The 14,759-nt window shown below is 42.2% G+C and overlaps 1 protein-coding gene across 1 annotated transcript in view; it reads left to right on the forward strand.

The window, feature by feature from the left end:
* The window catches only part of LOC108549378 (zinc finger protein squeeze), a gene marked incomplete at its 5' end in the record, with an annotated part of 132,921 nt that overhangs the window by 101,411 nt on the left and 16,751 nt on the right, over window positions 1-14,759 (forward strand). Inside the window, one exon of the mRNA XM_017902729.1 lies at window positions 2,276-2,578. Coding sequence (XP_017758218.1) covers window positions 2,276-2,578 — 303 coding nt within the window. The remainder of the gene's footprint in view (window positions 1-2,275; window positions 2,579-14,759) is intronic.

Below are 14,759 nucleotides of genomic sequence, written 5' to 3' on the forward strand. Positions count from 1 at the left end.
TTCCTTTTTTCCCTTTTCTTCCTCCTTTTTTCACCGTCCATCTCGCTTTTTATTTTATTTCATGCGAGAACCGTTCTATCCGAATTTATCGCCCGGATATTATTTCTCCGGGGTTTAGAATTGGAAAAGAAATATCGCCGCGGCGGAGAATCTGGCGTTTTAGGAAGGAACTCGGATCTGAAAAGTGATTCGACTGTTTTATCGTTTTTGGTTTGCCTTGCCACGCGAAACTGCGTTAACCCCATGGCGTTTTTCCTTCAAACTTTTGGCGATTAACTGGTCCGAGATAAGAGGTATCCGGTTTATACGCAGACACTCTTGCAGATATTTAAATAAGATTTGAAAAATTCATTTTTTTAAACTCCTTTATCGAACTTGATAGATGCACTTTGTAATTCTTATTGTAACAATTCTGAAACTTTGCAATAAATTCTTCTCTCCACGAGTAAACACCATCGTCGTGTGATTCCGGTAGGATTCATGGTAAGGAAGTCGAGCCAAACGTAAATATGACAGGTGAGGGGCGTGGTTTGTAGATAAGACCCAACGTAAACATCGTCAAGCTCGAACAGTCTCGTGGTTAATTTTCGCAGATGTTTTCCTCTCTCAGTTGCGTGTTATTCTTGACCGCGTTCAGAGGACATGGCTCGTCGTGTGACCGACGTTGCTGTTGACTATTGAAACTTAAATGGTAAGGTAAGAGATTAACCATCTCTCACAGTACCTCTCATGCTAGATTTTATTATATATATCCAAAATCCCAGATATATTCGCAAGAAACTCTCCTCACCGCCATTAAATAGAGACAATGTCTCGAAACAAAATAATCCTTCCCTTCCATACTCGAATCCATCCTCGTATTATACTCCCAAAACCTCAAAAAGTGCTATAGTAGACCTGAGATCCCACAAAATTGGCAATAGCGAGTAGAAAACGCGCGCTACGAGGTGCTTGGTTCGTAAAACAGCCGCTTGGCGGCGCGCGGCGCAGCGGGAGCCGCCATAGCCCAGGTGCGTCGCAGCGTGTACATATGCCCCGGCTTTAAGTTTCATTGTTCGGTCGCGTGGGCGCCGCGCGTTTCGTGCGTTTACGCCCGTGCAAGCGCGGCGTGTAGCGGCGATGCAGCGAATTTTATGGCTTGATCCTTTCGCGAATATTACGATAGTCGTTAACGTCCATGGCGGTTGGAATTTCTTGAAAAGGGAAAAGCCGACTCGCTCAGCTATGCGCCGCCATCGATCGATAAAGAGAGACAGATGGCGCGCGTGCACTTTTAAAATTCAGTGTCGGGTTTCCGCGCGGAATTGCGAACAGCGAATTAGCAGCGAGGTGTTTTTAGTGTAAACTGGAATTAATGGAACGTTTACGAAGGGAACCAGGAACGGTGGTTTTTGTGAATCGGGGTGATTCTTTGGGAATATTCTTGGCGCGTGAAGTCCAGGTTTATTGCTGTAGGTTTGTAATTTAAATCTTGCAGTTTGTGATAGTAGGAACTGATACTGATAGAAGTTTATTTTAGATAAGTCATGGTGGATCGTACCTGGTTATTTTCCAATTTTTGTACCACGTTATGGTTGTATCGAAATTTTTTTCTGAAGTGTGATAAGATTTATTATATATGAAGTTTGATAAGATTTATTGCTCATTTTGTGATTTTTTGGATACTTGATGGATGGGGAAGAGTATTTGAGTTGATGGAAAGAAAAATTCTCGTTAGGTGTGAGAATACAAGGTTTCTAAACATGGAAGCTATAGTCGAGATTTTGTGATTTATTTTCTGGCACGATCAAGATATTGAAAGTGTTTAAAAGAGTTGGTAGTACTTACGACGAATAAAATGAGTTCCTGCAGAAGATTGTTAGACAGTGAGACAAAGTTTCCCGTTTTCAAGTGCATTTTCAACCTGAATTGCTTTAATCAATTAAGGTTTCTGGGTCGTGGTCGAATTTTTTTCTGCAGAATTATTCTTTCTTCTCTCTTCCCTAAGTGGGTCGGAAACTCTAAAAGTTGCAAGAAAAAGCGAGTAAGAAAAGTAGTCGCTACTTATCTCTCGGTTTTAGAAATTTTCATCGCTATTATTTAAAATCCCATTACTTTCCGCTCTTCTGTACCTAACTGAGTATCGAGAATTCACTCGATACTCCATTTTAAATCAAATACAATCGACACGAGGACTATCCTCGATCGTTAATGCGAATGTTTATTTCATAAAAATGTAATCAGCGTGATAATTATAAAATTTTACTGACCTTTCTGTCCCATTTTTATTTTACAGAGTGCCACATCGCCTGGTGCCAGCAACGATGGCCTCACCAAGCAGCAACTCGAGCTCATTCAACAGATCATGCAGCAAACGCAGCAGCAGCAACAACAACAACAGCAGCAAATATCCGCGCAGCAGCCACAACAGCAACGCAACAATTCGTCAACCACAGTCACAGCGCAGATTCAAAAAACGCAGAAACCGTCCGTCAAGTCCACAACGTCATCTGGAAGCGTTTCAAATAATTCTGGAAGTTCGAATGCAACCAACAACGCGAGATCAAGCCCGAAACCCAAGGTCTGGAGCCACGTGCAGGTGAGTAAATTTTCCAATTTTTCCCTTTTCCTTTTTTCCATTATTTTTCGAAGAAATCTGTCATCATTTTATATCAATATCCATTAACTATATTCGCAACTTGGGTTTCTAACAATAATTCCAAAATTGTTCAAAATAATCAAGCAACAGATATTAAGATATTCTTTGCATAAGGAATTTTCGTTTTTAAATTAAGAATAATTTTGTTTAAATTCAAAATTACAAGTCTTCCTGTAATTTTAAACTCTCCTCTCGAATTATCTATTCCGTATTCGTTCGAATACTGAGATTCTCTTGAAGTTGCAAGGAACAGTTGCCAAAAACCGGAGGAAGGCGAGAGAAAATGCTAAAACGCGACTTGTAAAATTTAACGCGATATTTTCATCGAAATTCAAGCCCGGTCAGTATGTCTCTCGCGACAAAGAAATATCTCGGTGACTATTACTTAATAGCAGCTCAACATTGTGACGTTGGAAAGTGCATACATTACTCGGCGATATCTCGTGTCGGGCGCGCAAGCATTTTAACGAGACAGCAGACGGCGCGGTGTCTAATGATATATTTTGTCATTGCAACTAATCAGCGTGACCCGTTAAAGTGCCGGTAGCCCCGGTGTTCGCTTAAATTATGGAGGCAACCGCGTTTGCTCGCCCCGATTCGTCCTCTGCCACTCTTTTCCGCCGGCGGCCGCGATAATTTGCCAATTTGCATTACCTCCCTTTTCGAACGGCCGCGATAATTAATCTGTTATTCCCGCCCTCGAATGTGGGTCGTTTCGCTTTTCACGGCTCGGGACACTCCGAGAGGCCGATTAGCGCGAATCGCTATGATCTCGTTAGCCTGGCCTTTTGACCACGCGACCGAATAGGTCCTGCGAGGATTAGGATCGGCGAGTATTTTCGTTCATCGAAACGAAACGCGATGTTTCATCCATCGGTTGTGTGTATGTGCGTGTGTGTGTCAAGCCGAGAAGCGAGAACGAGGTTTAAAAAGGGAGCCGTGTGAAAGAGGAGACTCCGGTTGCTCCAGTTAGGCTTCTATTCCCAGGGAAGGTTACGCGTATGATTTCTGTAAAAACCTTTTTTCCCTTGGATTCCCGGGCATAAAACTCGCGAAAGAAGACACGCGGATAGGTAGCAACCTCTTTTGCAATATTCCCGGCGCTGAAGGAATTTCTACGTGTTAACGAGTTAGGTCTACGGCTGCAAATTGCTTCCGCGAGCCGCGATATGTAAATAGCGCCGGGCATCTACCGGTCCACGTTAAACGAGATTTATTGGATTTCATAAACGAGGTAGAACACGAGGTCGTTGGCAAAAGCTGCTTCCAATCTTGCGTTTCTTTCTTCGATTAAACCACTAATTCCTCGCCAACGCAGCAAAGGAAGTGGGTTATTCGAGTTGTATTTAATTAGAATTTAGAGACTCTTCTCTGACTATCTCTTATCGCAGTTTGAGGAATTTATCTTGATTCTCCGACTTTAATCCCTTGCACTCGAGAGGTGTCCTTCGGTCGCCATTTGATCAAATTTCGAAGCTAGTTGATTCTCCGACTTTAATCCCTTGCACTCGAGAGGTGTCCCTCGGTCGCCATTTGATCAAATTTCGAAGCTCCATATTCGTAAATATGTCAAATTTCAGATAATGCAACAGTGTGCGAGGTATCATTGTCGTGGGATGTTGGTCGTCGTAAACTATTGTCCCTTAGACTCGAATCTTCGATTTTTGGGAATGAGATAGGGTTCCTTAAATCCTTGGAGTCTTTCCATTAACCTGTACATGCAGAAATTACTAGTATGAAATATTCTTCTATCCATACTAACTGCAACTTGAAGCTTCGACAGGGCAATTAGCTCTTCCATAGATGAGGTTCCTTAACCTTTTCACTCCTGACTTACAAAGAGAGTATCAAATACCCTATCCCGAATTAATTTAACAAATTTTATTTTTGTTTAAATCTAACGAAAACTTAATACGAAAATATAATACCATTCTAAGCATTCAGAATGAATTCTCTAAGCTCTAACAGCTTCGAAATCCATGGACGTTGTATCGCGTCCACAGTCAGGCAGTCATGTTGTAGTCTCACGTCATACATCTTCAGGAGTGGAAGGGTTAAATCCTTGGAATCTCTTCATCAACCTTTTATCGATACTAACTGCAGCCCGAAGCTTCGGCCTGCTCGCTACCATAGAAAGCTATTTCCAAACGAGGATTTGCTAATGAACCAGAAACAGGAGATTCAGACTTGCCCCTGTTGCGCTGATGTCAGTTTCGGCTGGTGATAAAACAGAAGCAATCACGCTCCGTGACGTAGGCGGGTTTCTCAATTGTTGATACAAGAAATACAATCGGCAAATACCGGCGTTGTTGCCACAAGGAATTCAGTTCCCAGCCACCTAAACATATCAAGCGTGCGTCTTGCTCGTTGACTTAATCGATCTAATAGTAGTTACTCGGTCCACCGCGGGGACAAATTGTTTACCGTTTGCTCCAATCTATGTATAAGAACAATAAACGCTAATCGCGGTGCATTAGCGAGGATCAAAACACGGTATCCTCCTTCTCTCTTCTTTCTCTTCGACGTTTCCCTCTTGCTCGCGCGCCAACCACGATACCTATCTTGCGATTAATTTCGATTCGACGAGAGTCGAATCACCCTCTCCATGTATTTGCACCCTGTAAATGCTGGTTGACGAAAATATTGGCAAGAGAAAAAATTTCGTTGCTTTTCACCAGGCGTGTACCCGTTTAAAACGCTTTCCGAGCTTAATATTTCAAGTTCGCGCGAGGCTGGATGTTCGTGGAGCAACACGAAAGATGATTAAATTTTTAGCCGGTATTATTGAGCTTGAAAATTGAATGTAACCTAGTTTAATTAAATTTAAATATACATCGCTCATTTAAAATTTATCGAGCATGTGTATCAGCGAAATTAAAAACGAATTTCGCGTACCCCCGGAAAGTGTGTCGATATTCTCTTGACAATTTTTAGCGTTAACCTCGTCACTGATTCGATTTAAATTTGGGGTTGAAAAAGCAGGTATTAACCCTTTGCACTCGGCAATTTTTGGAAAATTATAATTCGAAGACTTTCTGCCATAAAGTCGACGATATTTTTAAGACGGTGAATAAGAAATCGTATGCAAATTAAGACGTAGAGTTATTTTACTTCGATATTCCACGGATCGTTGGGTAATTGTAAGTTAGATATATTAATTAACATCCCTCTTTAAAATTTGGTTAAATGGCGACTGAGAGGCGCCTCTCGAGTGCAAAGGGTTAAAACTCTAATAGACGTTGCGTCGTAGTTACATCAAAAATCGGAAGTAGGGTAATAATATCGTGAAAGGGGTTGCAATTTCTTCATTAAGAATTTCACGGATACATAGATCAGGGGGATGTTGACTATATCGATAAATATTATTGTTATTAATAATAATAATTAATCAAGAAACGTACGCAAGGATGGTCTTTCGAAACAACCCCTGGATTCCCCGTTTTATCACGTTCTTCGTATATGGAGCAAGGCACAGGCCGTCCCACAGGCCGTCCCACAGGCACCGGAACCTTCACCGCCACCTAACTTCATTACGTTAATGGCATAATAACCATTGTGGCCGGCGGAAGGGCTTACGCGCCGAAACGTCGACGTGCCTAAACAGAGCAAGAAGCGAGCTCGCCTCGGAATCGATCGGATCGCCATTAATATGTATGAGATCTTTGCCGATGGAACGACGGGGTGGATGAGCGGGTCCCCCGCCCCAGTCAGGAGTAGGAACGAAGAAATCGCTGGAATCGTCGTTACCCCGGGGAAGAGACGGGACTTGGTCGTAATTGGCCAGGAATTCGTGGACCAACGGATTCTCAGGGACTTTCGGCCTGCTTTCGTCCGCGAGACGGGGAAACAATCGACGAGGCCGGGATCCCTTCGAGCTTTATTCCATTCCGCGAGATCAAAGGGTAGACCAGTCGGGTTCGGGATAAATAAGTCCACCTGGGGGTTGATCGGTAGTTTTCCGTGAAAATGAAAGTATCGTGCAGAGATCTCTGAGTTTTTCTTTTTTAAGACAAAGGTGGATTTGGAACCTATGAATTTGTCGTTTAGGGTTGTAGAATATCAGGTATATCGGTTTGTATTTTGTTCGCTTTTAACCCTTTGCACTCGACGATTTTTTCGCAATGGAAGAGTAGAAATTCAAAGATTTTCTGTTATAAAACCGATAATATTTTTCAGAATATTAAATAAAAAATCATATCACAATTAACACATAGAATTATTTAATTTCAATACCTCCCACGCTATTACGTTGTCGTAGATTTAATATTTTAATTAATATCGGTCGTCAAAATCTGATTAAATGGCGAATTAAATAACTCGCCTCTCGAGTGCAAAGGGTTAATGGCGGAGAAGCAGACGAGTATCTGGTTTTGTCTATACAGTATCCTCTTCTATAGTTGTGTTTCGGTTTCTGCCAAGGTATAGAGTAGTCAATTTTTCATATTCGTATAGAGGTAAGAGCCACGTGGTTTGAACCAAAGATTATATACGAAAAGTAATATTCTATAGCACGAGTATACTATAATATATTTCCTATTTATTTTTACCTACTGGAACGAATAACATATTGTCATAAGACCATGCTATAATACTAGAATATCGAATATCTACAGCTTGACGAATCTACATCGAAGTTCAAAGAAACTTTTCCATCGAACTATGAAAATAAACTTGGACGGACATACCCTATTCACCATACCCTGTTTGCCATTAAAATCGACGAAATTAGATGAAAATACAACAAACGACTCGATCACCGGTTCCAGACTCGCAGTCGAACCTCTACCGACCACTTCGTCGCGGTTCACACGGAAAAATAAAAAGAGAACACGCATATAAATACATACGTCCTCTTGTCTGGACAAATAAATCCGCCGCGGGCGTTACGAAGCGCGAACGGATCGATCAGCGTAAATTACACGGCCGGCGGAATCGGCGCGCGTAGATGGAAAAACGCGCGGACCGATCGCGTGCTCCAATTCCGCCGGAAATAGCCGTGGCCGCTGCGAGGCGGGGTCGGTGATTTAAAGCGGCCGGCCTAAAACATTAGCCGGCCGGGAGGGAAAGTGAAAGAGTAAACACGACGGCCACAAATTGCAAAGGTAACGACGTGTTCTTAGTCACCGTTCTGGCAGCCGAACTTTTCGCGCCGCGAATAGTGCTTTCCCGTGTCTGTCCTCGTGCGTGAGCGTCACGAAGGGGCGAACGGCGTCCAACGGCGACGCCGGCGTCGGTATTCGAACGCCGCGTGCGCGCGTTCCTTCCGTGGCACAGCCGCCTGCAGTCACGCAACGTTTCGGGCTTTACACGCTCGGTTTAACCGGCCTCCATTCACGCGACGTGTCAACGACAAATCCACGCGCGTTCCTTCTCGCGCCGCGATATCCTCTCGCCGACCTTTTTCCTCTCGTCGATTACGCCACGCGAGCGTTGCCTTTTCCGCGGATCACGCGCTGCCACTTTGGCGCGAGATTTATGCCTGCGATGCCCGTCGCTTCGCGATGGTTCCTCCGCTTCGCGGGTACGCGGCTCTCGCGATGCTTCCAGTCCTTTGCGATTATGAAAGGCGACAGCGACTAACTTGAGTTTTCGAATTTTTTCGTTCATCGAAGTACCAAAGCGCTGGATCGGTAATGATCGCGAAAAAGGGGTTGCAATTGGCGAAGTAGAATATCGTAGAGTCACACAGTCTCTGCTACTAAGACTAAGCACTGACTTACTGACTGACTGCACCCCAATGTTTAATACTCGTGGTATACTACCCACGATTTTAAACAATCGTAGAAATTTTCCAGTGATTCGTAAGTTTGGTAGAGCACCATACATCCGAGTTGGGACTGGTCAGTGTCGTAGTACCGCATTCGCGAGCAAGGCACCGAGCCGAATTGTCAAACGGTATTGTAGAATCACGTAGTCTCTATTATGCTGGATAGTACTTCGCCTAAAATTTTTGCAGACTAAGAACTGACGTACAGCTAGACTGGCACTGACTTGGTGCTTTATTCTCTAAAATCCTGACTCGATCTCAGTTCTGACTGATTGAACGACTGACTCGCCCGCGCCCTTGCACCCTTATTTAAAGTCTAACAAGTTCTCTTCCTTGATTACTCATTTCTCACGCGATCTCGCCCTTGGTGAGCCAGGTACTTCAGACCAGGTACTTCGGACGCATTTATAAACTTTCGTTCATTGCTTGCACTCGACTCGGTCATAATTATCTCGTCCGCGCCCTAATAAAGTCTAAAAATGTCCCACAATATTGCGTCTTTTATTGTATTTATTTTCAAAGAAATTAGAATTTAATAACGATTTTGCGTCTTTCGTGGCAAAAGGATTGTCTCGTTAGATAACTGCATGTACGGCAGGCAACTTGGAATTGATCTTTTAAGTATAATAGGCCCGAGCAGCATGGCGCGCTCGTAAATTATCGTATTAGCCATCGTAATATCGATTGGGGTGAAGACGTACCCCAGACATCGTAAATATAACTCTGTGCATTAACTGCAAGTAAATTTGTACTTCGGCGTATGATTTATATTTCGCAAATAATTTCTTCGGTCGAAATTGAATAAATATTTATTCGATATTTTTATTCGCAGATGAAACAGCTAGAAATCTTCAGAAAATCTTGCTTTATATTACAAACCGATGTTTGGTAACGATAAAACGTCGCATAAAACTGTATCTCGTTTAAAAACAGTCTCATCCGCGTTTCGCAATAAACTGCTGAATAAACGTGGCAATCGTAGCAAATAGGAACTCGTGTAAAAATCCAGGGAATCATGCGTATTTCGCGAATCCAGATCAAGGGAAGTTAATTTCGTTCGACCCTGGAACTACACGCCCGTTTTCATACGTTTCCTCTTCTTCCGCGCGAAACTGACCTACCCCATCCCCCCAGCGAGCGGCACGGAGTGCCAAACCGCGGAATTTGTTGGAGAAACTGTTGAAGCGGATCACGGGAGGGAATTTTATAAATCCACCCGGTGTACAGGGCGCGGGCTGGCAATTTTCTGACACAATTCCGGGCACAATGACGCGCGAAAGCGAGAAGAGAAGGAAACGAGATCGAATCGGGAAGGATTTGCAATCACAAGTAACCCGCTCTGTCGGCTTCTCCCCTCCCGATTCGAATTCCAAAAGCACCTGCCCCGACTCTTTTCAATCGTGCCGCGGACGGCACAGCTGCGAACCTAACTCTTGGACGCCAAGGAATATTAATAAAGAACCGGGGATTGAGCGGAGAACAGTCGCTGGAAAATTATTCCATCGGTGGCTCGTCGTTCCACGAAGACGAGCTGGGGGCGAACGAGAGGGCTGCTCCTCGATTATCTTAAATCGTTTCCCTGACGAGAGGCCCCCCTCTGCCTTCGTCCACGATCCTCGATCGATACCAGGCAATAACAGTTACAAGTCTCCAATGACGGCCGATTCGCTCTTCCATTTCGGCTCAGACGCTCTACCGTGTGTCGACAGCGTTGGATTATCTCCGTTGGATTTGCCACGTAACGCGTGCTACCTCTGCTAGCAGCCGAGATCGCTCGGTGGATCACTGATGCGAGGCTTATGGAGAGAAATTTTCGTAGAAATTGTTCGCGTCGATGACGATAAATAGCGCGAGTATCTCTCTGCAGAGACATCTCCGAGTTTTCTTCGTTTCCGTCGTTAGACGAGGATAAGGGTGCTTCGGAAAATATTTATTTTGCCATGTCACGAGAATTTAGGGGTATGTTATGATATAGATATTATGGAATGGACTGTATCTCAATAGTTATCGTACATAGGAGTATACTTTAATCGGATAGTCTTGGTCAATTTTATCTTCCTATTGAATCAATGTGTCATTTGGAGTTAAAGAAAGGAGATTTGACTTGCATCCAAGTTTGTTAAATATCTGAAGAAGTCCTTATCACTGAAAGGATATTGAAAGAAGCATCAGGAAAATAATCGGACAATGTTCGTCACGAAATTCGATGATTTTCTTCGTTTCTGTCCTTAGGATTATTTGTTTAGCCGAGATAGGATTAGACGAGGGTAAGGGTGGTTCGAAAAATATTTATTTTGCGATGGTACGAGAAATTAGGGGTATGCTATGATATAGATATTTTGGAATGGACTGTACCTCGATGGTTCTTGAATTAACCCTTTGCACTTGACGATTTTTTGACTAAAAAAGAGTAGGGGTTTACAAATTTTCTGCCATAAAGCTGACGATATTTTGTTCAGCAGTAAATAAGAAATCGAGTAGCAATTAAAACGTAGAATTATTTGTATACCGTTACATTATCTTAAATTTGGTATATTAATTAATATCGAATTTTATTCAATGGTGACTGAGGGTCACCTCTCCAGTGCAAAGGGTTAATACATAGGCAGGAATATACTTTGATCGGATAGCCTTGGTCAATTTTGTCTTCCTGTCGAACCAATGTACCATTTAGAGTCGAAGAAAAGAGATTTGACTTGCATCCAAGTTCGTTAAATATCTGAAGAAGTCCTTATTACTGAAAGGATATTGAAAGAAGCATCAGGAAAACAATAAAACAATGTTCGTCACGAAACTCTGATCACATATTAATAAAAACAGATATCTCAGGCGTATTTTGGTACATCGTTATACCAAGTTTCTCCATTTATCCAGGTCTTCTGTGCTTTTCAATTTAGGGTCACATCAACCCTAACCTCGCCACTTCGTCTCTATCAAAGATCACTCTTACTCCTAACAGCACCCTAAACGCGTCCACAATTGAAGGGTCCGCAGCAAAAATGGAATGAAAATACCCTACCTCTTTTTATATCACCAATTCCAACCTATTGCAACCTATTATTACTCAAATATTCCAAAAAATTATCTAAGATCTTTTTGATATACCATCTTCATTTCCTCATCCACCCTCGATTCCCAATTCTGAAGATTTAAATTTCAAATTACCCAATTCCTAAAATTTCTCCATTGCGAAAGAAATTAAAGTAGAATCTTTTACGGTAATACACTTTACCCCCAAAAAGCAAAGCCATCTCCAATCTTCCAAACCACCCCCTCCTCGGCAACTAGATCCAGGTCTCCCGTCGCTTCATCCCCATTCCGAAGGCTTCTTTCAGCCACTGTGGCCCGGCGTTTAACGCCAAAATTGGAGAAGACGAAATTCGTGGATGAAAGGTGTTCAATATTAACCAGCGATAGTGGCGGAGATCGGAAGGGTAGAAGAGCAGTCGGGAAAGGGTGGTGGAGTGGCAGAGGAAGGGTGGAGACACGGGATGCAGCTTGGCGATCGTTCGGTTGCATTAATATGTATGCACATCGCTCGGCCATCGTCGTTGGATAGGTCAGAGGCTGGACGAAGTTTCAGTGGCAAATAGAGCGCCTGTAATAATAATAAATATTGCGGATTGCGGGACGGAGGCTTGTTCGCGAACGTGCGCGCGAATAAACTCGTGGAACGAATCGGGCGACACGATCGAGAGAAGCCGGCCAGCCTGGACTCGTCGTTTTGCCTAGACTACCAGGCAGAGTTTGCAACGAGAGTATGGATTAAATTAATATGATCTGGTACGCGCTCTTGGATACGCCCTCGCATAGTAATGAAGGGATCGAGAGGATTCGGTCTGTACGTCGGACGGCTTTATCTTTATGGAGCTGCCTCGGAGATTCGTATTTGCGGGCTGGCTCGCTTTCGTCTCGATGGTTTTGCGAACCATTATGGTCACCATATCCGTGGCCCTGCTATTCTTTTACGACGTATTTATTTTTCTTGTTTCTCTTTTGGAACAAAATGAGGGGGTGGCTGTTGCGAATTTCCGAGGTTAATTTTTATATCGCGATGAGATTTTTGTTGTCTGTGGTTTTATTATGGTTTCGTTGTCTTCGAGTGGTATCTCTGGAATAAAGTTCTGAGAGAGTTTGGAAAATTTTGGAAAGTAGAAATTTATTGTGACACCAAAGATAGGTATGGGGTGAAAAGATGTATAGATCGGTGAATAATTTATTTTGAATTTTAATTTGCGTATGTTTATGGAGCTGCCTCGGAGATTCGTATTTGCGGGCTGGCTCGCTTTCGTCTCGATGGTTTTGCGAACCATTATGGTCACCATATCCGTGGCCCTGCTGTTCTTTTACGACGTATTTATTTTTCTTGTTTCTCTTTTGGAACAAAATGAGGGGGTGGCTGTTGCCAATTTCCGAGGTTAATTTTTATATCGCGATGAGATTTTTGTTGTCTGTGGTTTTATTATGGTTTCGTTGTCTTCCAGTGGTATCTCTGGAATAATGTTCTGAGAGAGTTTGGAAAATTTTGGAAAGTAGAAATTTATTATGGCACCGAAGATAGGTATGGGGTGAAAAGATGTATAGATGGGTGATTTTATTAATATAATTTATTTTGAATTTTAATTTATGTATCTTAGGTTACAGAATATAGAAAAATTCTCAAATTTTTACTCTGTTTCGTATTTCGTACCATTTTGCGTTATTAGGGACAACTGACGAAATATCTCGAATTTTCCATCTGCCTGGAATAGATACAAAGTGGCTGGCTACTCAGTAGGGTTGATAATAAAATACCTGGTCCACGTTGTGTCTGTTTTCGTCAATAAGTATGACTCCATCTTTGACAATCTGCATCAAGCAATCGAAACGGTATTCTAAATATAAATTGGAAGACGTAATCCACCACGAGATAGGATAATTTTAAACCAGTTTAAAACTACCAAGGAATTTAATATAATAACCTGTAAAACACTGTGATGCCTTTAATGAAGTATTACGAAATTTGATATTACTCTCCAAGGGCTCTTCTTATCCTCGAGCATCAATTTATTCAAAGATTAGCGATCGTATCTGAAAGATTATACCCGATCCTTGATTACTCCGTGAATTTTTGAAGAATCTTTCTCCGACTCTCGATTCGCTGAACGTTGTAATACAGTTACGATCTTCGCGATCATCTCTTTGGCAGAACCGAGTTAGCATCCAGAGGAATTACGCGGTAATCCGGGAGGTAGAACGTAGCGGGAAATATAAAATCTTGGATTCCCGTGACGGGAAAAAATACGCGAATATGTATTCGTGTATATTCCGTCGTTTCCTCGCAAATAGTCAGAAACAGTTATAGTTATAAAACACGCTTTCCACGATACAGGACGAGTTTATTCAGCGGAAAGAGAGCAGTCAGCTGCGAATGAACTGTAACTTTATGTACGCGTACGTTTTACGAGCTTGTACAATGGTGGAGTATATAAAAATTTCGAGAAAATTGTCAAGTCGATGGCCGACATCGATGTGCACCGATTTTCACCAGTCTATGTTCGTTTCACGCTACCGCGTTACCAACACTTTGACCATTAAGGAATATTCGAAAAGTATAAAAGAATATTATATAATAGCCTTCAAAAATATTTTTTTTAATCAATTTCTTTAATCACGTTGAAATATAATTTCATATAGAGTAATATTTACGAATTTCCGTTTAATATCGGCAAAGCTGTTTGGCGTGTTTCGGTTCATGAAAAGAAAATTTTGCAAACGAGTTATCCGCGCAGACCGTGTAACCGTATATATTTAGCAAAGAATTTTAACATATTTCCGTTGCAATTACCATCCTTTCCATTGATCAAAATGTATCGACTCGCTGGTACAGGGGCAATGTAATTTCAATCCGAAGTTGAAATAATGCCAGAGCGTACGATTGAAATGATACGTGCAGCAGGTTGCAAATTTGTTCCCGCGAAACTTTAAGGCTGAACTTTTGCAAATGTTGCTTCAATGAGCTACATTTAGCATGGCTGTGTGTTCCGCCTCGCCCGTTGCTACACGAATATTACAACGCCGGAGAGACGAAATTACGAAGCTTCCTAAATATTTATGCAACGGGTTACATTTGAAAACGTTGTGGAAGGAAAACGTGGAAATTTTCGTACTGTAAAATTACAAGAAATTTATTTATATATCAAAATAGGCAATCAGAAACTCCTGAAAATTTTTATATCAATTCTCCCCTTAATTAATTATTAATTTAATCACCCTTATTATTTCTTCGCTGTGAAATATCAATTCTCCCTCCATAACGCGAAATATCGTTTCAAAACGCAAGCACCCTGTCTAAAAATACGCGATACCGTAACA

Source organism: Eufriesea mexicana, unplaced genomic scaffold, assembly GCF_001483705.2.
Source record: "Eufriesea mexicana isolate 0111107269 unplaced genomic scaffold, ASM148370v2 scaffold1920, whole genome shotgun sequence".
NCBI classification, from domain to species: domain Eukaryota; kingdom Metazoa; phylum Arthropoda; class Insecta; order Hymenoptera; family Apidae; genus Eufriesea; species Eufriesea mexicana.